General features: G+C 36.1%; 3 protein-coding genes and 2 long non-coding RNA genes across 11 annotated transcripts; 4 read left to right on the top strand and 1 right to left on the bottom strand.

Annotated features, from left to right (window-relative positions):
- Positions 1-51: 51 nt before the first annotated feature.
- LOC142538955 (casparian strip membrane protein 1-like) lies at positions 52-1281 on the top strand. Its single transcript, XM_075644252.1, has 3 exons — positions 52-558; positions 645-768; positions 855-1281. Exons 1-3 carry the CDS (start codon positions 242-244, stop codon positions 1068-1070), a joined length of 657 nt encoding a protein of 218 aa, XP_075500367.1. The 5' UTR covers positions 52-241; the 3' UTR covers positions 1071-1281.
- A 677-nt stretch (positions 1282-1958) lies between these two features.
- On the top strand, positions 1959-2678 carry LOC142540142 (small ribosomal subunit protein eS17-like). Its single transcript, XM_075646086.1, has one exon. The coding sequence runs from the start codon at positions 2052-2054 to the stop codon at positions 2478-2480; it is 429 nt and encodes a 142-aa protein (XP_075502201.1). The 5' UTR covers positions 1959-2051; the 3' UTR covers positions 2481-2678.
- A 1393-nt stretch (positions 2679-4071) lies between these two features.
- LOC142540143 (uncharacterized) lies at positions 4072-5534 on the bottom strand. 6 transcript variants are annotated; one of them, XR_012819042.1, is made up of 3 exons: positions 5424-5534; positions 5036-5319; positions 4072-4848 (listed from the first exon to the last, which is right to left on the bottom strand). It is a non-coding gene; the product is annotated as an uncharacterized LOC142540143 (long non-coding RNA). The 6 variants fall into 6 exon arrangements; XR_012819041.1 differs by having other exon boundaries at positions 4072-5140; positions 5219-5319; XR_012819043.1 differs by having other exon boundaries at positions 4072-5140; positions 5219-5304; positions 5424-5524.
- An 8558-nt stretch (positions 5535-14092) lies between these two features.
- On the top strand, positions 14093-14937 carry LOC142538954 (uncharacterized). The gene is made up of 2 exons (XR_012818769.1): positions 14093-14550; positions 14710-14937. It is a non-coding gene; the product is annotated as an uncharacterized LOC142538954 (long non-coding RNA).
- A 2793-nt stretch (positions 14938-17730) lies between these two features.
- On the top strand, positions 17731-19808 carry LOC142540141 (ubiquitin-conjugating enzyme E2 variant 1C). Of its 2 annotated transcripts, none has more exons than XM_075646084.1 (4): positions 17731-17898; positions 18839-18978; positions 19246-19371; positions 19488-19808. In XM_075646084.1, the coding sequence occupies exons 1-4, from the start codon at positions 17865-17867 to the stop codon at positions 19626-19628; spliced, it is 441 nt and encodes a 146-aa protein (XP_075502199.1). In that variant the 5' UTR covers positions 17731-17864; the 3' UTR covers positions 19629-19808. The 2 variants fall into 2 exon arrangements, with proteins under 2 accessions (XP_075502199.1, XP_075502200.1); XM_075646085.1 differs by having other exon boundaries at positions 17749-17928.
- Positions 19809-19832: the final 24 nt, after the last annotated feature.

Raw genomic sequence — 19832 nt, 5'->3', positions numbered from 1 at the left:
TATTTAGTACATTTTAATGCACCAGAATTAATCCAATCTCCATGCCTAACTACCCCAACAACGTTAATGCTCGAAAGGAACTCTTATATACAACCAAAAAAAGAAGAAGTGATCGATTCATAAAACATTGAATCAACTATGCAACAACTATTCTTACTCCATCATCTCATATTTAATTTCGAACTGGAATTCATCAAATCTTGCTTGATCGCTATTTAACTGATGAGCCTCTTCCCTTTTGATGATCATTTCTTATAATATCACAAGCCCGATTGATCAGTTTCAAGTTTTATCAAAGAGAGAGAGATCCGTATACATGGAGAGCATGGAGATTGGAGAAACAAAGAGGGTGAGCAAAGGGAAAGCACCCTTTGTGGGGAGTTCAAGGGGAGGATCATGTAAAAGGGCTATAGGGATATTCGATGTTGTCCTCCGTATAAGCGCGGCCACTGCGGCTTTAGCGGCCACCATCACCATGGGAACTACAGAGCAGACCCTTCCATTCTTCACCCAGTTCTTCCAGTTTCAAGCCAGTTATGATGATCTTCCCGCTTTCACGTACGTAGTTTTTTTATTATTTTGTTTCTACTAGTGATTATTATTTTCAAGTTCAAGTACGTGAAGAAGATTCTTGATTTTTGCAGCTTCTTTGTAATAGCCATGTCCATAGTCACCGGATATCTGGTTTTATCCGTCCCTTTCGCTGTAGTATGCGTCGCACGGCCTCTCGCTACTGCACCAAGGGTCCTGTTAATTGTTTGCGATACAGTGAGTTTTAATCTCTAATTAAAATGCAAATATTTTTTTGATTAACATTGATTATTTCGGTTGTAATTGTGTCAAATTCTTTGCAGCTGACAGTTACATTGGCTACTTCCGCCGCCTCCGCCTCCACATCAATAGTGTACCTGGCTCACACTGGGAACCCGGGAGCCAACTGGCTGGCGGTATGCCCGCAATTCAGCGATTTCTGCCAGAGGGCCAGCGGAGCGGTGGTAGCGGCTTTCGTTGCGATAGTTCTGATACTTTTCTTGGTGGTGCTGTCTGCTCTGGCTCTCAGGAAAAACTAAACAAGTTACCGATCATGACTGATTTTTTTATCGCCACCATGAATTGATGCACCGATTAAGGTGGTGTTTGGTTTACGTTTCAAATATTATTTTGGTTGCATAATTGGTTGGCAATGGGTTTCTTTTTATTTTCTTGTTCACGGGAAATATATAATGAAGCAAATGTAAAATTCATTTGTATATTTCAAAATGTTATATTTATTTGGATTTCGATTTGGTACATATTTGGCAAATCTCATATGTAATAACCATGAAATAGTTGAGTATGAACTTTAGAGATACTTGGCGACTGCATAACGTGCAAATCAACAAAATTTGAAACTTCTATGATTTTTTTGGCATAAACTTCTATGATTTTTTTCAATGATTCAATGTCGACTTGATGTTAATAATTTGACAAAATATGAATCATTAGATTACATCTAATCTAATTGTTAAGATAATAATGAGTAACTTGAAATTAAGCCATTCGATCTTCAAATACATTAAATATCGAAATTGTTTTGCTTAAAGTTGACTTCCTACCATGTTTCCAGCTCCTATCGTGCTTCATTAGGGGAGTGACATAGCTAAACAACTTCACAACATATCAAATTATATCGAATAATTATGCTATTTTTCGGCATTGATACTACGCAGTTCATGTAAAATCATCAAATTTTAGATTTTTTTTTTTTTTTTGAGTAATCAAATTTTTAGATTTTAAGGGGGTGATTATAGATAGTTTTTTTATTAGTTAAAAAGGCTACAGGAACAGGAGTACAGGACAATAACCTTTGAAAAGATTATAAAGACAAGGGGTAAAAAACGAATACAAAACCTACAAGGGTGTTTGTGCGAATTCCCGTCATTAAACCCTAGCGTTGCCCATTTCCCCGTGATATATAGTTGGATCCACACTTTCCTCGTACGTTTGGACAAACCCTAAGCCTTTCTCGACCCTCGGCGGCGGTAACTCTCAACAGAAGTACATCGTCGAAAATGGGTCGTGTACGTACGAAGACAGTGAAGAAGTCGTCACGGCAAGTGATCGAGAGGTACTATTCGAAGATGACCCTCGATTTCCACACAAACAAGAAGATTCTGGAGGAGGTCGCCATCATCCCCTCGAAGCGCCTACGCAATAAGATAGCTGGTTTCTCCACCCATTTGATGAAGCGTATCCAGAAGGGATCCGTTCGTGGTATCTCGCTGAAGCTTCAGGAGGAGGAGCGCGAGCGTCGAATGGATTTCGTGCCTGAAGAATCAGCAATTAAGCTTGACCGCATTGAGGTTGATCAGGAAACTGTTGATTTGTTGGAGTCTATGGGGATGAAGGAGCTCCCAGGTGTTGTGCTCAGGGAGGATCAGGGGCCCATCAATGTTGCGCCACCTGTGAACTACGGCCGTGGTGGTGGAAGGAGATACTGAGAGGAAGAAAAGGTCTTTTCTTGGAGTTTTCTTTTATGTTAATTGTGATTCGGTGATGGGTTACAGTTAATTTGCGAAATGGTCTAAGACATTTACTTTCAGACTATGCATTCTGGGAATTTGAGACTTAGTGTTTGGTGTGTGTTTGATATTTTACATTTTATATTTTCTATAATTAAGTTTCTCATATTGCTTGGAGATGTGTTTTTTTATTCAAAATATATCCTGTAGCTTTGAACTTTCATATGTTTTGTTCAATTGTGACATTGATTACTTGTTATTCTGCAACATTGCCCAAATTTTTGTCTGGAAGCCGGAATCTTGCTATTGTTTTACGCGCACCTATGCTAATTATCCCGCTGGAACCTATTGAGTTCGAAGTTGATTATTATTTATTGAGTTTGGAGTTGATTATTACCCATTGAGTTTGGAGTTGACAATTCTTGTTCTCGTGTTTTGTTTTGTGTGAGTGTCATCACTGTTTTGATCCAGGATCAATTCATGTTTAAGAGATAACTTCGAATTGATTAGTCTTTTTGAAAGGAGAATCATTACTTAATTATTGTCTAGCAAGGGACTTTAATTACGACTGCAAGATAGGGGACTCAGATCCTTTGTGTGCCTGTAATGGTTCATGGTTACGGTGTATGTGTTTGTATTGTGCTGTTTTTGCTCAAAATAATAGGTTTCTTCTCATTACTGTGTTTGAATTTGTAATTCTGTTGTCTATTCCACATCTTGGTTCTTCTATTCTTGCTTATTTGTTATTTTGATCGGGATTATGCGAAAACTTGTTAATTCTACTCACTATGATTCCTCGTTGACTGTTGAATTTCTTGGAAAATCTTGTTTCAGGATCCACTCTGTATTCCAATCCCTCGTACAAGATTTCCAACACTTTCTTTAACCCAAAAAACCTCGTTATTTTGCTTTGAACTTCCTGGACCAAACTCACAATGCGTTATGTTTAATCCACTGAAACCGGAGGTCAACTTCATATGTTGACGCATAATCGTTGTAACAACTGTTTCAGTAGTCAAGAAATATAGGCACTGTTTCATTAAAATATACTCTGTACATTTATATGTTTTGCATAAACAAGTTCCCCAGCATTCTATCACTTCTGGGGTATACACGATTGGTCTTGGATAGACGTGGACTGTCAAATGTGGTGCAGGGAAAGATACGGCCTTGATCAAATCTTGCAGAGATGAACAATCCAAAATGATTTACACGCCCTCCAAAACCTATGCCATCAGGAATGCTGTCCGAACTGAAATTCACAGCACACTGACAACGCAAGGATTTTAAGATTATGTTGACCATAAAACAATATGTTTCTACTAGAACTGGATTTTGCTTTTTAGGACTTTCCCGTTGTGTACGTTGTTATTTGCTCCAGTTGGAAAATTGAAGCTTTTGGGTGCAGTTGAAAATAAAATATTTCATATCCCCAAAAAAATCACCGCGTATTTCCCATGGCTGAGAAGCATAGCCTACGTAGATGTAACCTTCTCAGTATACTAAAGTACGTGGAGGCACTAATGAATTTGGGAATGACTAAAAGAAATACCACACCATGAATCTGATCTTACAGAAACAAGTATATGAAAGAAATAATGTCCGCACGTGTACTGGCAAAAAAATAGTCATCTCAATGATATTTTGGCCCAAGGATCATCCGATCTCACAAAATTTACTCCTATGAACAAAAATACATAGTGTGACAAACTCTCACATCACAAGCTCGTATTCACACAAATCAAGCACATGTAAATGAAGAATTTCAAGCCCTAAAATGACATCTAGATGACAAACATAACAAACGTGCTCATAAACAAAGCAAATTTATTTTCATCGCATCTACGGTATATTACCAAAAAATGTGCTGTAACTTAAACCATGAACAACACCATGACACAAAAGCTTCCATTCTTCCAGTTCATATGGGGGCAGTGCTCCTCCAAAGTGCCAAGCATATTCCTTCTTCAACACTATCAAACTAAGATCAATGTGATCCTGGTGCAGTAGTTGTGGAATTTGAGAACCTACCAAGAAGAAGTAACATGCGAGAAACTCCACAACCAGTAGTCAGTCAAGGTTACATGATTGTCATATTTGATAAAATAGATGATTAATAGTAAAAAATAAAGGGGAAACACAATCAGATACCTGAATCGCATAGCATCAGCAAACTGCAAAGAAATTTCCAGACTGATGGCAGAAAGGCACACCATTTTCTGAAATCTTCAACTACTATCACTTTCCACATACGATAGCACTAAAGATCAATCTCAAAAGTCAATGTAAACCACCAGAACCGAAATCTTCACTTAGTTTTAACTTAATCATGCTTTCTATAAGTACTCTGCATCGAATCATAACCATATCCACTCATGTAAGCTTCGAAAAATTGCTTAAAACCAAAGTGGCAAAAAAGCAGCAGAACTAAATCTTTCTATCTTCCTTGAAACAGTAGCTGATGATCCACTGTTCATTGATATGCAACAATAAACAGGAATGTTAGCAGATAAATGAAAATGCTTTAAATTTACCTTGGCAATAACAAGGTCCTCAAAATTAAGCTTTTGATCCCTCCGTTTCTACGAAACTAAGTAAAATACTCTATCCCGGAGAAGCCCGTCAATCCCAATATAGGCCTGTGAATGCAAGTGTGTTCCTATATATCACGTGCTAAAAGATCAGCTTACTGTAAGCATAAGAAGAACAAAATGCACCTTTAGAGCTGGAGGAGAAACATATTTTCCATTGCTTTGTGACTGCGCACGGTGAGTCAAAGAACGATCTCAAGTCTTCCAATTCTCTGTGAGTAAACGCTCTATAATCAACTTAAGGGGACTAACATATCAATCAAATACAGATACACACACAAAAGAGGGAGATATGTAACGAAGAAATTCTGGAATTCGAGAAGAAGGAAACCTGGAAGCGTAAGCAAAGCGGTGATCAGTGGCGGAAGACAATGATCCAGAATTGCCCATTTCTCCAAACTCCTGGTTACTTCCCATTTGCCATTTTCTGGTTTATTTAATCAGAGGACTCGAAAATAAAAGGAACCGGCGCCTAGTCATAACTTTAATTTTACTTTGAATTTAATGAAGCATGGCCCAATTCACGTACGGATCCAGTTATTGGAGCATCTAATTTGGATCAGACGGGCCGGTAAAACATATTGGCCCATGGACTACGTTGTTCACAGTCACGAGTTGCAAAGTTTAAAAGTCTATATTGGTCCGATAATGGCAAATATGAGCCCAATCAAAAAGTTTTCTTTAATCTTTAAAATAAACTACTTTTATTTGACCAAAATAAACGTATTACGATCCACTGCATAATATTGTTTTAATAATAAACGGAGATATGTGAAAATGGGTTAGTTTCGTTGAGTCATTCTTCCACCCCACTAAAATGCCGGATTTGGATTCTCTATTGTGTTAGAAAGACAGCATTTAGTGTTGTGCATTTTTTACACATGTGATCATCTCGTGGACATCACACCATATGAGATAAATTTAAAAAGTTGTCAGATTAAATGAGATGATCATGTGATCATCTCGTATAAAAAAATACACAACACTTGATTATGTGTTTTCAACAAAGTAGAAGATTCAAATTCCTAAAATAGTGGGTGAGGTGGTGGGTTGCGATCAGACCCGACTGTCTTGTCCGTTTTGTTAGTATTTTTACACATCAAATTTATTTAAAAATGGTTGACTTGATCAAGCATAAAATGCAATGAAAAACGTGTAATTAATGTGAATTATTGGATGTTTAATTTCAAGATCATTATATAGTTTTTAATTAAGAGTTGTCTGCTCATTAAGCTTGACCGTACTGGTTGCACTTAATGAGTTTATTTATTTTGTGATAGCATGCATGTTGTATGCTACAAATTATTTTTAAAAACTTGACTTGTAATTATTCAAACAGCTTTAAAAAATTCTAACATTATTATACAATAAATATATCCACCAGAACTGGATGAAAATATAAATTCAGTCAACTATATTTGAGATGTACATGCAATCAGGACAATGGATTCTAATATTCAATCCAACTAAGTTTTCTTTAATATATATCATATCTCATTTTTTGAGACGAAGAATTCGCAACCGCATCTGAAAAACTTTCGAGCTTAACATAGTAGTCTGCAAATTATATTAATCGGATAAACCACACACCGCGCTAGGCAAACCCAGTATGCCTAGCTGATGAAATATTTAGAAATTTAGATCTAGACACTGATGGACCACCTCGAATAAAAGCCATCATAGGAAAATGATCTTGTTTAACGAGTTCAAAAACTAGTCATCTTAAGGAGCCGAGCTTGAGTCAGACTTGTTAAACGTGATAAATGAACTATTAACGAGTCGAGTTCAAGTTATTTGCGAGCTTAATAATTTTAAAATGAGTCAAGTTCGAACCTCAAGATAAAAACTCGAATCGAGTTCGAAGCTAGTACATATTTTAAATGAGTCAAGCTCGAATCTGATACTATTTAACTCGACTAATATACATCTTAGTTGGATCACCTCGCATGATCAAAAGATAATAAAAGCCCTCACAGGAAAATGCAACAAGAAATTAATTGCAGATGGGCTTGCTCTAAAACAAAATATTTTTTTTTATTATTTTTTTAAAAAACTAATAAACTAAAATTTTTTGGTTTCCCTTTCATGGAAACTTAAATGAATGTCAATTAAAGAAACTGGTGACCACGATCTAACTTGATTGTTCTTCTTTAATTTGACCAGCTTTTGATGAGGTTTGGTTGGGACAACAAACTACAAATGTTTATTGTACTTTGAATGCACTTTGTTTTCTTCTTTTTATATCCCGATGCATTCACAATTTCAAAACTATTAACTGGAAAAAAAATTAAATTTTTATATTTTGCAATAAAAAAAATTTTCAAAAATTTATTTGAGTATTAAATAAAAGTTCTATTGAGGTGAAATCATACCACTTTTAAAATTATTATTGAACATTATTTTAGAGGTCAATCTTGTAAGGCCCGAGAATTTGATTACCGTAATCGGAAATGATTTGGGTATATTTACTGTAATCTGATATTAATCTGAGATGATTTCTTGATTAATTGAAGTGATTGTAGACGGAACGTATTAGACCGGAAAAGATGAGAAAAGACGCGAAATATATGTATAAGGAGGTGTGCTCGCTCACATGCGCGACGTAATGCGCGAGCCATGCGCGGAGTGGACAGAAGACCCCGCGCATATGCGCGGCGTGAGGACGCGCATATGCGCGAGGTGTCCAGTAGCCTAGTGGAGTGCTCGGCGCATATGCACGACGTGAGCGGCGCATATGCGCGAGCAGGGCAGAAAGGTTGGCGCACATGCGCGGCAGAAGGCGCGCATATGCGCGAGTAAGGGGAGGCACGAGACAGTAGGTCTCGCGCATATGCGCGACTTATGTGCGCGCATATGCGCGAGTAGTCCAGTGGTTGGATAAGGCTTCCGGCGCATATGCGCGGACTTTGAGCGCGCATATGCGCGAGTCATGCAGAACAAGAACAAGCCATTTGGCCTCACCGTGCGACGTGGATATATATATATATATGTGTGTGTGTGTGTGTGTGTGTGTGTGTGTGTGTGTGTGTGTGTGTGTGTGTGTGTGTGTTGTGTGTACATGCAAATCTTTCCTCAGAAAAGAACCGAGGGTCTCCGAAGGAAAAATTGATTTTGTGCTTCAAGTTACAATCGTTCCAAATCCGTCTGTCCGAATTGTAATCCGACTTCAGTACCGAGTTACTATCGACGTAGGCTACAACGGGACGTAAGTTTTGTTACGTTTTGACATGTTCTGAAATTATGATGTTGTCAGAATTGAATGGGATTCATATATGATGTTCTTGACATGTTAGACATCACAGAATCGAAGTCAGAATAAGAAACGGACTGATTATGTAATTGTTATGATTTTTGGAATTGATTAACTGAGATTCAATATCAGATTGGTGTTGTTATTGAAATTATGAATTGCACCGATATCGATTATGAGTTCTGGTATTATATCTGTGGTGTTGAAATTGACGGGGTTATCGAGACTGTATTGTTATGTCGTCGAAACATCAGTCGATTGATATTGAGCAGATTCGGTATTGGGTGAGATTGTATTGTGGTATCATATGTCGATTGACATTGATCAGATTATGTTTTGATTTGAGTATTAATCAGAACAGGTTTTGAACTGAGTTATGTACTGATATTGTATCTATTCGATTGTCATTATCAGATTGGGTATGGACAGAGTTGACTTCGATACTTCGTCTTCGTCGGACCGAGAAGATAAAGGTATAAATTAATGTTGAGTTGGGATTGCACAACTCGAGTAAGGTTTGGCTCGAGTTTCCCTAAATCACATACTTTACCTTATTGTATTGATTTGATTGATGTACTTGTTCTCTTGATTTATAGACAGCAGGTATTAGACGAGTAATCTTGTGACAGAAGTGCCTGATAGTGGTGGGATCGCCACGGGCACATTGCACGATGTCACAAGATAATGTATTGGCGATTGTGCCAAAGTCTGTCACCGGATGTTTGGCGATCGATGTGGATAGAATCATAACTTCTTCTATTACTGATGATCGATATTATATCGATGTGGATAGAATTGGAGCTTCTTCTTCTATTAGTGGTGATCGGTACCGTATCGATGTGGATAGAATCATAACTTCTTCTATTACTGGTGATCGATATTATATCGATGTGGATAGAATTGGAGTTCTTTCTATTACTGGTGATCGATACTATACCGATGTGGATAGAATATGAGCTTCTTCTATTACTGGTGATCGATACCATATCGATGTGGATAGAATTGATATTTCTTCTATTACTGGTGATCGATACCCTATCGACGTGGATAGAACTGGAGTCTTTTCTATTACTGTTGGTCGATATGAGAATGCTGACTTCTGGAAACCGAGATCCCTAGACTAGGATTGAGTCTAGTCTTAAATGTGACGTCATGAGTCTAATTGATAGTGTATATTGAGTTATGTTGATTATGTTCCTGAATATGGTACATGATGAGTATGTTCCTCATGATGGTACATGTTTAGAATAGGATTTATTCTTGACATGGATTTATATTCTGATTTGAATACATGTTAGACATATCTGTTATATGTTTTTATATTGTTTTTATGATTGCATGTATACATGATTTATACTGAGAATGTAATTCTCACCGGAGTTATCCGGCTGTTGTCTTGTTTGTATGTGTGCATGACAACAGGTGTGATGGAATCAGGGTCAAGAAGAGAACGAGACTGGACTAGATAGCGTGGAGATCCGAGCTTCGAAGCAACTTAGGATTCAGCACTGATATATAGTTGAACCTAGTTGAATTCTTGTATATAATAAAAGATTTGTATAATTATGTTTAATATGTAATCTGAATTGAATTACATTACGTTTCCGCTTTGTTTTAAAAAAGAAAAAAAAAATTAGATCCTGTTTATTATAATTGGTTGAATCATTCCTGAAGACGATTAAGGAATGAATTAGCGTCCGGGTCCCCACAAATCTTTCGGTTTCTGTTTTTCCCCCTATTATTCCCTAATTAATTTTAGTTTTTATTTAAAATTTAGCTCGGTGATATCGGCAGTTATTACGGTGGACATGATTTAATGATGTATTAATGTCATCAATATTCAAAGTCAACGAAATTATCTTGAGATTAATCCCAAAATAATAATTACAATAATTGGATAAAACAATAATAATAATCATAATATAATAGTAATAATCTATACTATATATAATGCATATGTCGAGAAAAAGATGCCAACATTTTGCTCTCAAATTATCTTTATAACAACGTACAAATTTTTTTTTTCAAAAAAATCGTTTTAACTTATTTTTAATATTATATTTCTCAAATTATAATTTAATCTCCAACTAATTTTTAAAATTACGATATGACTTTTATTTTAATATGAATTTAGAAAAAAAATTGTATACGCACGCAACACCTGCACGGACTTGCGTGCACGGAATGTACTGTTAATAATAAGGGCACCCACATTGGGTGTTAAAGGGGTTTTAACACCCTTAACACCCACTCTCCAATGTGAGTGGGCGTTATAACGCTCACTCACATGAGAGAGGGTGTGGGGCGTGTCAGTTTATTTTTTAAAAAAAATTGCACACTTAGCGACGGTTTTTGAAAAACCCGTCGCTATTAGCGACTGCTTTATAGAAACCGTCGCCGATTTGCTGACACGCGGGCCCCACGTGTTTTGGATTATTTTAACGCCCAAAGAAATTGGACATTTAGCGACGGATTTTCAAAAACCGTCGCTAAACGTTGTTACTTATTTAATGTATTGGTTTAAAGTATCCGTTGGTGAATATAACCGTTGCAAAATAGCCGTTGCAAAGTAGCCGTTGGAATATAGCCGTTGCAAATTTCAATATAAATAGACACCTTGTACTATACAATTCTTCATTCTACAAACATACAATTTGGCAAACAGATACACTTGAATTTGTTTACTCCACAATGTCTCAATATTCCAGTAGTTCAACCTCTAGCTCGACAAGTGAAAACGAAGTCCAAGTTGAAGTTGATGACGAAGATTATGATCCGGGGAAAGAGCTAATGTCATTGATACTTCAACAAAGTCGACAAATAGTTGAATCATGTCAAAGTAATAACGTGATGCGGCGAAGAAGAAGGTTCATCCAAATAAATCGTGAAGCCGGGCATGCGAGGCTCTTCAATGATTATTTCTCCACAAACCCGGTGTATCCAGATCAAATATTTCGAAGACGATTTCGCATGCGAAGAGAGTTATTCTTTCGAATAGTGAATGCACTTGAGGATCGTTCACCGTATTTTCAGCATAAAGACGATGCTGCGAGAAGAAAAGGCTTGTCACCACTACAAAAATGCACGGCTGCAATTCGTCAATTGGCGTATGGAGTCCCGGCCGACCATCTTGACGAGTACCTACGCATGGGTGAATCAACTGCCATCAAGTGTCTTTTCAAGTTCTGCGGATATGTGGTTGAACTTATTTAGTGATCGATATTTGAGAAGGCCAAATGCTGATGATGTTCAACGTCTTCTTCATATGCATGATGAAAGGCACGGGTTCCCTGGAATGTTGGGCAGTCTTGATTGCATGCACTGGGAATGAAAAAATTGCCCAGTTGCTTGGAAAGGCCAGTTTACAAGAGGCCATGGGTCACCGACAATCGTGCTTGAAGCGGTCGCGTCTCAAGACTTGTGGATATGTCATGCATTCTTTGGTGTCGCCGGTTCACGTAATGATCTTAACGTGTTGTACGAATCTCCCATATTCAATAACGTCTTGCAAGAAAATGCACCAGAGATTAATTTCATGGTCAACGAAACTCAATATACGAAGAGGGTATTATTTAACAGATGGAATATATCCGGAATGAGCCACTTTCGTTAAGGCTTTTCCTTGCCCGGAGGATCCAAAGAGGAGGCTTTTTAAGGAAAGACAAGAGTTTGCAAGAAAAGATGTTGAACGAGCATTTGGGGTGCTCCAAGCTCGATGGGCAATTGTCAGAGGTCCAGCTCGTTATTGGTACAGAAAAAAGTTAAAATATATTATGTTAGCATGCATTATTTTACATAACATGATTATCGAAGATGAGGAGGTTCACGTGACAAATTGGTACAACGATGAAGGTGACGAACCCGCACAACCCGTCTAGGGCTCAAACCGAGGATTTCATGAATATCTCCGAACAAATTCCGAAATACGTGACACTCATGTGCATCACCAACTTCATGCCGACTTAGTTGAACATATTTGATCACAATACAACAACAATTCTTGAATTAGTATTTTGCATCTTCTGTTAAATTTAATTTATTTTCTTTTATTTTTATGCAAGTGTTATTTATTATTATATGTTGTACCGTTTTATTTTAGGTTTATAATAAATTTTTAATTTTAAGTAAATGACACTCATAAAATTAAATTATTTTACGTATTGAATATATAAAAATAAATTATTATTAATATAAAATAATAATAATTTAAATTTCTTAAAAAATTTGAAATTGAATTTATTTAATGTAAAATAAGAGTAAGATGAATGAGTGGATAGCGGGACCCACAAATAATGAGTGTGAATGTTAAAATGAATGTGAGAGAATAGATGCGTTAATATAATATGTACGTGGCATGTGGACCCCACGATTTTCTATGAGGTGGTGGGTGTTATAACACCCACCAATGCAGATGCTCTAAGAAACCTCCACTTCCTAATATTGACCATGTTTTAAAATAAATTTCAGGTATTATTGGACCAAGCGTGCCATAATTAAGCCTTGCCCTCGTTTTGACATGATAATTTCTTGAGTAAGTCTCTTGTGAGATGGTTTCACGAATCTTTATCTGTGAGTGTGTATGATATTCACAATAAAAAATAATACTCTTAGCATAAAAAATAATATTTTTTCATGGATGACCCAAATAAGATATCTGTCTCACAAAAACGATCCGTGAGACCGTCCCACACAAGTTTTTGTCAAATTCCTTTAGTGCATGCACGTCAAAATTGAAGTTTATTTAAATATATTGCTATACACACACTTTTGAGATAATTCAAAATTCAGAATTAGTTTCAAACCTTTCCCCTCGATCGTTATTCCTATGCTTAGTAGTGAAGACGGATTCTAAATTCCCAAAATCATAAAAATTTACAACCATTCAAATATTGGTGTTAGTACATAAATTTTTTTTGCTGTCGGAACATGCCTACGAGGTGGGCCGTCCCGCCGTTTTGGTGGTCGGAAATTACATACATAAATCCCGTATTTTATGAGACGGGATTACCTTAATCAATTTTGATAGTTTTATAACTGTCAGATTAGGTGAGTTGGTTTACATGTATATATTTTTTTATCCTCGTTATAATCGACCATAGGACGAAGATGAAAAAATTGTTTTATATGTTTCAATAAAAAGAATCTTCAATGATTTTACAACATATATTTTCTAAAAATTCCCTATTTAACCTAACAACTCATGACATCATCTTATTAAATTCAACAATTGCGACTGAGACCGCATTTTAAACAAATTGACTTCCTCCATAAATATTTCGTAATTCAACTTACACATTAACTAACAATAAATGACACTGATGGAAATTATGACTTCAGAACAAACAAATCAACAATACAGTTAAATTATTTAAGAAATCTTGAAAGTTTAAATGCTCACCATACACACTGCATTAGAAAAATAGAAACAACTAACAATGATATGTGTGGAAAAAAAAAACAAATAGTCTGATACCTTATGATGTGCTCATTAACATTAGGTCCAAACCAGATTTTGGATGCCAAATGCTTGCATGTCAATTTTTCCCCTCGAAATGAATTCTTGTGCCAAGATGAAAAATTAATGACCATAAATCTATCTACAACGAGAAATGGTTCATGATATTCATATGGATATTTTCAATTTTGGGAATCCTGATTTGGTATATATATATATATATATATATATATATATATATATATATATATATATATAGTTTTGATATGCTGCACACATACCGTGCATACACCTATGTGAGCACCGATGAGGTGTCACTCATCCATTGGATGTGATGAAATATAGAAAAATTACGCATCCAATGGGTGAGTGACACCTCATCGATGCTCACATAGGTGTGCACGGTAGGTGTGCAACATATCAAAACTATATATATATATATATATAAACACAGCTAGGGAGTTTAGCTATCAATTCAGAAAACAAGTAGGGTTTTTAAGCACATAGATTTTGCAAACCAATTTAAAATAACAAAAGGAGTGCCATAGCCAATTTACCCACCATTCTTCCAACTCCATTCAATAACTTTTTTTACACACAACTGTTTTTTCTACACCTTCCACCTCTCATCATAATTATATACACTTTAAAGCAAATCCCATCTCTCCTCTCTTCAACCCTCTCGCGCCTGTGTGTGTATATAATGGCTCTTTGAGGTCCAAAACCAACAAAGTAAGACGTATATTTCAGCAAGTTCATGTTGCTGGTGCAATTACAGCCTTATTCAAATATGATATGCAAATACATGAGCTAATCAATCCTATTCCTCAAGTCTGAGAAAAGTTAATATTAGAAACTCAGTTGTAATTCAGACTTCTTTTTCTCACCAGTTTCTTCTTTTGTTGTAATAAGTTGTGCAGCTGGAATATACTATTTCAAAGAGAAGAAAAAGGGTTACGTTCATATCAACAATCTTGGAAGCTATGAGTCAAAGGAATGGGCCGAAACTCGATCTGAAGCTGAATTTGTCCCCACCAAAAGTGAGCAGTCCTCGAGTCCAGTCCCCAAGCCAATCATCCCCGGCTTCTCCAACTCGCTCATGCTTGTCGTTGGAGACAAACCAGCAAGAAGAGGGCCTCCTATACTCCACCAGCCCAGAAGCGACATCCATGATGCTGGCAGGGTGCCCGAGGTGCCTCATGTATGTTATGCTGGCAGAGGAGGATCCCCGATGCCCCAAATGCAAGAGCACTGTTTTACTCGACATAATCCATGATAAGAAACTCACCATCAACAAGACATAATAGTTAGAAGTCCAAAGAATGATCAAAATCTTGAAATTCTGTCATTAGTATTACTAGGTAGTTCTCCCCCATCCTCAAGTATACAGAAAGTAGCACCATTGATGTTCCATTTCCAGTTCAGTATGCGCAAAAAAGAAGGAAAAAAGAGTGGAGCCTTTATGGTGCTGCTTTCTTCGATTCCCTTACTTATGTTTCTCTCCTTTTTCAAGCAGTCGAGGAAGTTGTTCCGGTCGAGCAGTGGTGTTAATGATCTCTTACAAAATACAATGTTCATGACCAAAGTTTTTCTTATCAAAATGTTGTGTGATTTCTGGTCCGCATTTTTTTAAAGCCTTTCAAGACATGCCTGAGTTCTTCACCGAATCACAGCAAATCACAGCATCACACAAGCCAAAAAAATGTCCAAGCACCGATCCGTTTTCAAGAGCAAGTATATCAAAATGAGAAAAATTAAGCCCCCTTAAAATTGCTTGATGTGATACCTAACTTGAATGCAAAGTTATGTCAATCGATATATGCAATAACATTAACCTTGTGTTTCTAAAAGTTCATTCACCGCAACGTTTACTAGTTTAACACGAATTCTGTCAATTTAATCCATTCAGAGGAAGGATGATTTTGTAATTGCACCAGAGGAGAAAAGTGTGGCGTATTAGATTGAGAACCATTAATACCAAATAAATGCAAGTGTAATTGAGACCGTTGGGAAAAATGAAGCTATTACATCATATGCTAAAAATACAAACTTGAATTCAATGGAAACTATTTTCCCTTATCTTTCCCATTCAATGCTCATCTTCACCTACTTTTTATATTGTTTTTGCGCCAATTGGCACTAAAAGCAATCTTCAGTTTTTCATCCATTACAATTTACTCCAGATTCCATTATTATAAATCAGCTATTATTTTCAATTCCCTGGCTTAAATCTATTAAGAAAATCAATATATTTTTATGTTTAGATGAAATAATTGTCTTTGTGATAAGAGTTGTACTTGTAACGAGAGTGATCGAACCGTGATACTTACTTAAAATCTTGAGATGTTGTATGGTTTAAAGATTTGTGATTAGTTAAAATTTTTTGTAAAATGATAAATGTTCGATCTTACATTCGAGTTGTTCAAGTAAACTAAAAACGATGTACGTTTTGAAATTGTGTCAAGATACAAATTTATTTCTCATTTGATATGGCCAAATTTAAACTAAATAAATATTTTTTTCTCATATGGAACGAAATCATGAAATAAGGTGAATTTGTTCTTAGTTCCACGATTGTAAATATATGACGGGATACTTTTATTTACCAACTCAACTACAAAACCGATGAACCTCAGCAGCAGCTGCACTCATATAACATAGGCACAACTACAGAACTACGAACCTCGTATCAATTTCCAAGATGAGTCTAAGGTAATGTTAAATAGGATGGGAAATGGCAGACAGAAGCTTTCATAATCCATAAAGAAAACCTTGAGTTTATCCACCTCTTGACTTGTAAATTCATCAACAAAGAATCCTCTGCCATCTGTTTAAGCACCAAAATTGAAAAGCACAGCGCCGGTGTTGCTCATCTAGATGTTGGTGTTCCAAGACGTGCGCATGTATATCACTGGATTGAAATGAAAAAGTTAACTATAAATCTCCGAGATTCTTTCGTTGCAATGGCTTTTGATTTCTTGATGTGAGCTCGAACCGCTTAACAAGATATCTCATCAATGCACTCATCAAATAATTGATGGAAATGTACCCTGTGAAAAAAGTATCAATCCAGTAGCATATATAAGCAAGGCAGATCAAAGTTTTCTGTCGTATCACAATTCACTACTCGAAAACTCGGAAGATTATGTGTCAGTGACAAACTATTCTAGTCATTCTAGCATGATAGCCAGCAGAATCATTGCTCCAACTTCGAGAAACTGTCTGCATGTAGCTGATGTATCACTCTAAGACCATGTTCATGAGAAATGTATGCTGGAAACATTATTCCATCAACCAACAATCATCATCCCTACAGTGGTTTATCTGGATGGCTATGAATACAGTCCCCATTCTATAATTATGTATCTCGAAAGACACCAACCAGAAACTTGCCAATCTCATAACCATCCATTGAAAGGTTTATTGTGATCTATCTAGGATCATGGTGACCACTTAAGACCAATGCACCATAATTGACATTCATCCACACATACAAGTTTTTCTATTTAGCCCGTGTTTCCTGCTCTCTAAGAGAACCAAAATGAAGGGAAAATAATGCAAACCACATTCTCCTCTCAAAGAGGATGTCAGGCATCAATCCATAAAGCATAAAACACCAAGGATTTTAAGCATTGTACAAGAATTTGGTTTCGCAGTGCTCTTAATGATATAAAGCTATTTGATCAATGGATTGATGCTACATTGTCCCAAGCATTGTAGTTAAACTTAAAAAAATATATTCTTTGATACAACTCAATTAATTTTTATCTTTTCTAGTTCAAATACAGATTCTATTAATTTATTTTTTATTAAAAAAATTAAGTGACCCAACTAATTAAAAAAAATTGCTTAATACATGGAAGTGACAGTAATTTTTATTATAATTTTTTTTAAAAAAAATATCTTCCAATAATTTATTTCGTATCAGCTTTATTCGGCTTTTTCACTAAATAATTTATCCTTTCCTGTTTGCGTTCAGAATCGGCGGCCATCGCATCGCCTTCACCCAAATTTTCATCCTCCATCGAATCGATATCTGCTCCGAAACCCGATACATATATCGAAGCATGACCCTTGGTTCAGGAGGATCCAGCGTCGTGGGTAAATACTAATTCATCTCTTGGAAAGAAGGTTTCCAGTGTTATTATTTCGTTCAATCTTGTGATTTCTTATATTTTGATCGATTTCCGTTATTCTAAAGGCAAATCCGCGAATGGGTTGTTGGATTTCGTGGTTTAAGAGTCAATTCTTGGTTACTAACTGCGTGTTGTTCTTGTTAAGTCGAATATCACTATTATACGGTTCAGGTTTTAATTCAAGTTTCATGCTTGAATCCGTGGTTTTCTATATCGACTAGAAACTAAGGGAGATGTTGATTGAATGGATTTACTGTTGTCTTTGGTATGAATTGACGGAAGACTTTGATTTAAAAAGTTTAGGTGAATAATTTGATTATTTATTTGTAGGGTGAACGGATTATTTCATATACTGCTTGTTCTTTTGTTCAATCTGAGTGTTGTGTTTTATAAAGCTAAATATTTCCTCGTTTAAAGACTAACCTAAATCTTGAACTGGTCCACCATTGAGATTATTGATTGGCACTCAGAAGGAAAATTAGTATTTCCTTTTGTGTACTTGTGTTATGTATTTATTGTTATTATAAGTTCAAAAGGACTTAAAAATTCATAGATAGTTATTTTTTTTAAATATATGTTTGTTCTAGGAAGTCAAGAAAAAATCTTGAAAATGGTGTTTAGTGGCATGATTTTGAATTTATTCCCATGAGTTTTGTTGGCTTGGTGGTTGGTAAATCAAGTTCGAGTTGATATCATGCAGTATGGACTTCACTTCCTATATGATATTCCTTCTTCTTTGAGTAAATGCAAATTGTTTACATTTTTGTTGCTCAGTTCTCTTAACACTTGGCATTAGTCAATTATGATAAATGGAACTCTAGTTGCCAGTATCTATGCTTTTTAAATTGTCGTAGCTTGATTATTATGGAAAGTTTTAGCATCTCAAGATCTCTAGTTTTGTGCAGTCCCTCGAAATTTCAGATTGTTGGAGGAACTTGAACGTGGAGAAAAGGGAATTGGAGATGGCAGCGTAAGCTATGGAATGGATGATGGAGATGATATTTACATGCGATCCTGGACTGGTACTATTATAGGTCCTCACAATGTGAGTATCCTATGTTTATTTCATCTAACCTCATTGTTCAGTTGCACACACACACACCCCATTCCTAGGCTAATTTGTAAGTACTCTCATGGAGTGTTTTGATCTGAATACTATGGTCGTGAAATTATTGTAGAAGTGATACAACTGAAACATGTTGGCTTTATCCCTTGTTTATTTTATTTGTACTCCACGTACATTCAGTTTTGCTCATTGAACATTTGCCATGTCAATGAAAATTACTTGAATGAATTTTTTCTCCAATTTCAGTCCGTACATGAAGGGCGTATTTACCAGTTGAAGCTATTCTGTGATAAAGATTATCCGGAAAAGCCTCCCAGTGTTCGTTTCCATTCTCGGATCAACATGACTTGTGTAAACCACGATAGTGGAGTGGTATGAACACGATTATCTCTTTTGTCTATTTTCATATTATGATTTTTTTATCAAGAATATGCAACTATGGTCGAGTGAGGATATTATAATGCCCATCTTATTTGTTTATGGTCCAGGTGGAACCCAAGAAATTTGGACTTCTAGCTAATTGGCAGCGAGAGTACACAATGGAGGACATACTGACACAGTTGAAAAAAGAGATGGCTGCTCCTCACAATCGCAAGCTTGTCCAGCCTCCTGAAGGGACGTATTTTTAATGTAATGGTTTACAAAACATATAGTAGTTCGGCATTAAAATGTAAAAGGAAAAGTCCATGAAGGCTTTTTCCTATCAACTCTCTTGGATTTCTTTTCTCTGCTGCAACTTCCTTTTTCGTCCGTGAGATTTCTTATTGTGAATTTAAAGTATAACATCATTATATAAACCTTATTGTTGACGAGTGCTGTTTTTCAGTTTCTTT

Source organism: Primulina tabacum, chromosome 3, assembly GCF_025594145.1.
Source record: "Primulina tabacum isolate GXHZ01 chromosome 3, ASM2559414v2, whole genome shotgun sequence".
NCBI classification, from domain to species: Eukaryota; Viridiplantae; Streptophyta; class Magnoliopsida; order Lamiales; family Gesneriaceae; genus Primulina; species Primulina tabacum.
This window is presented reverse-complemented; position numbering and strand designations above follow the sequence as displayed.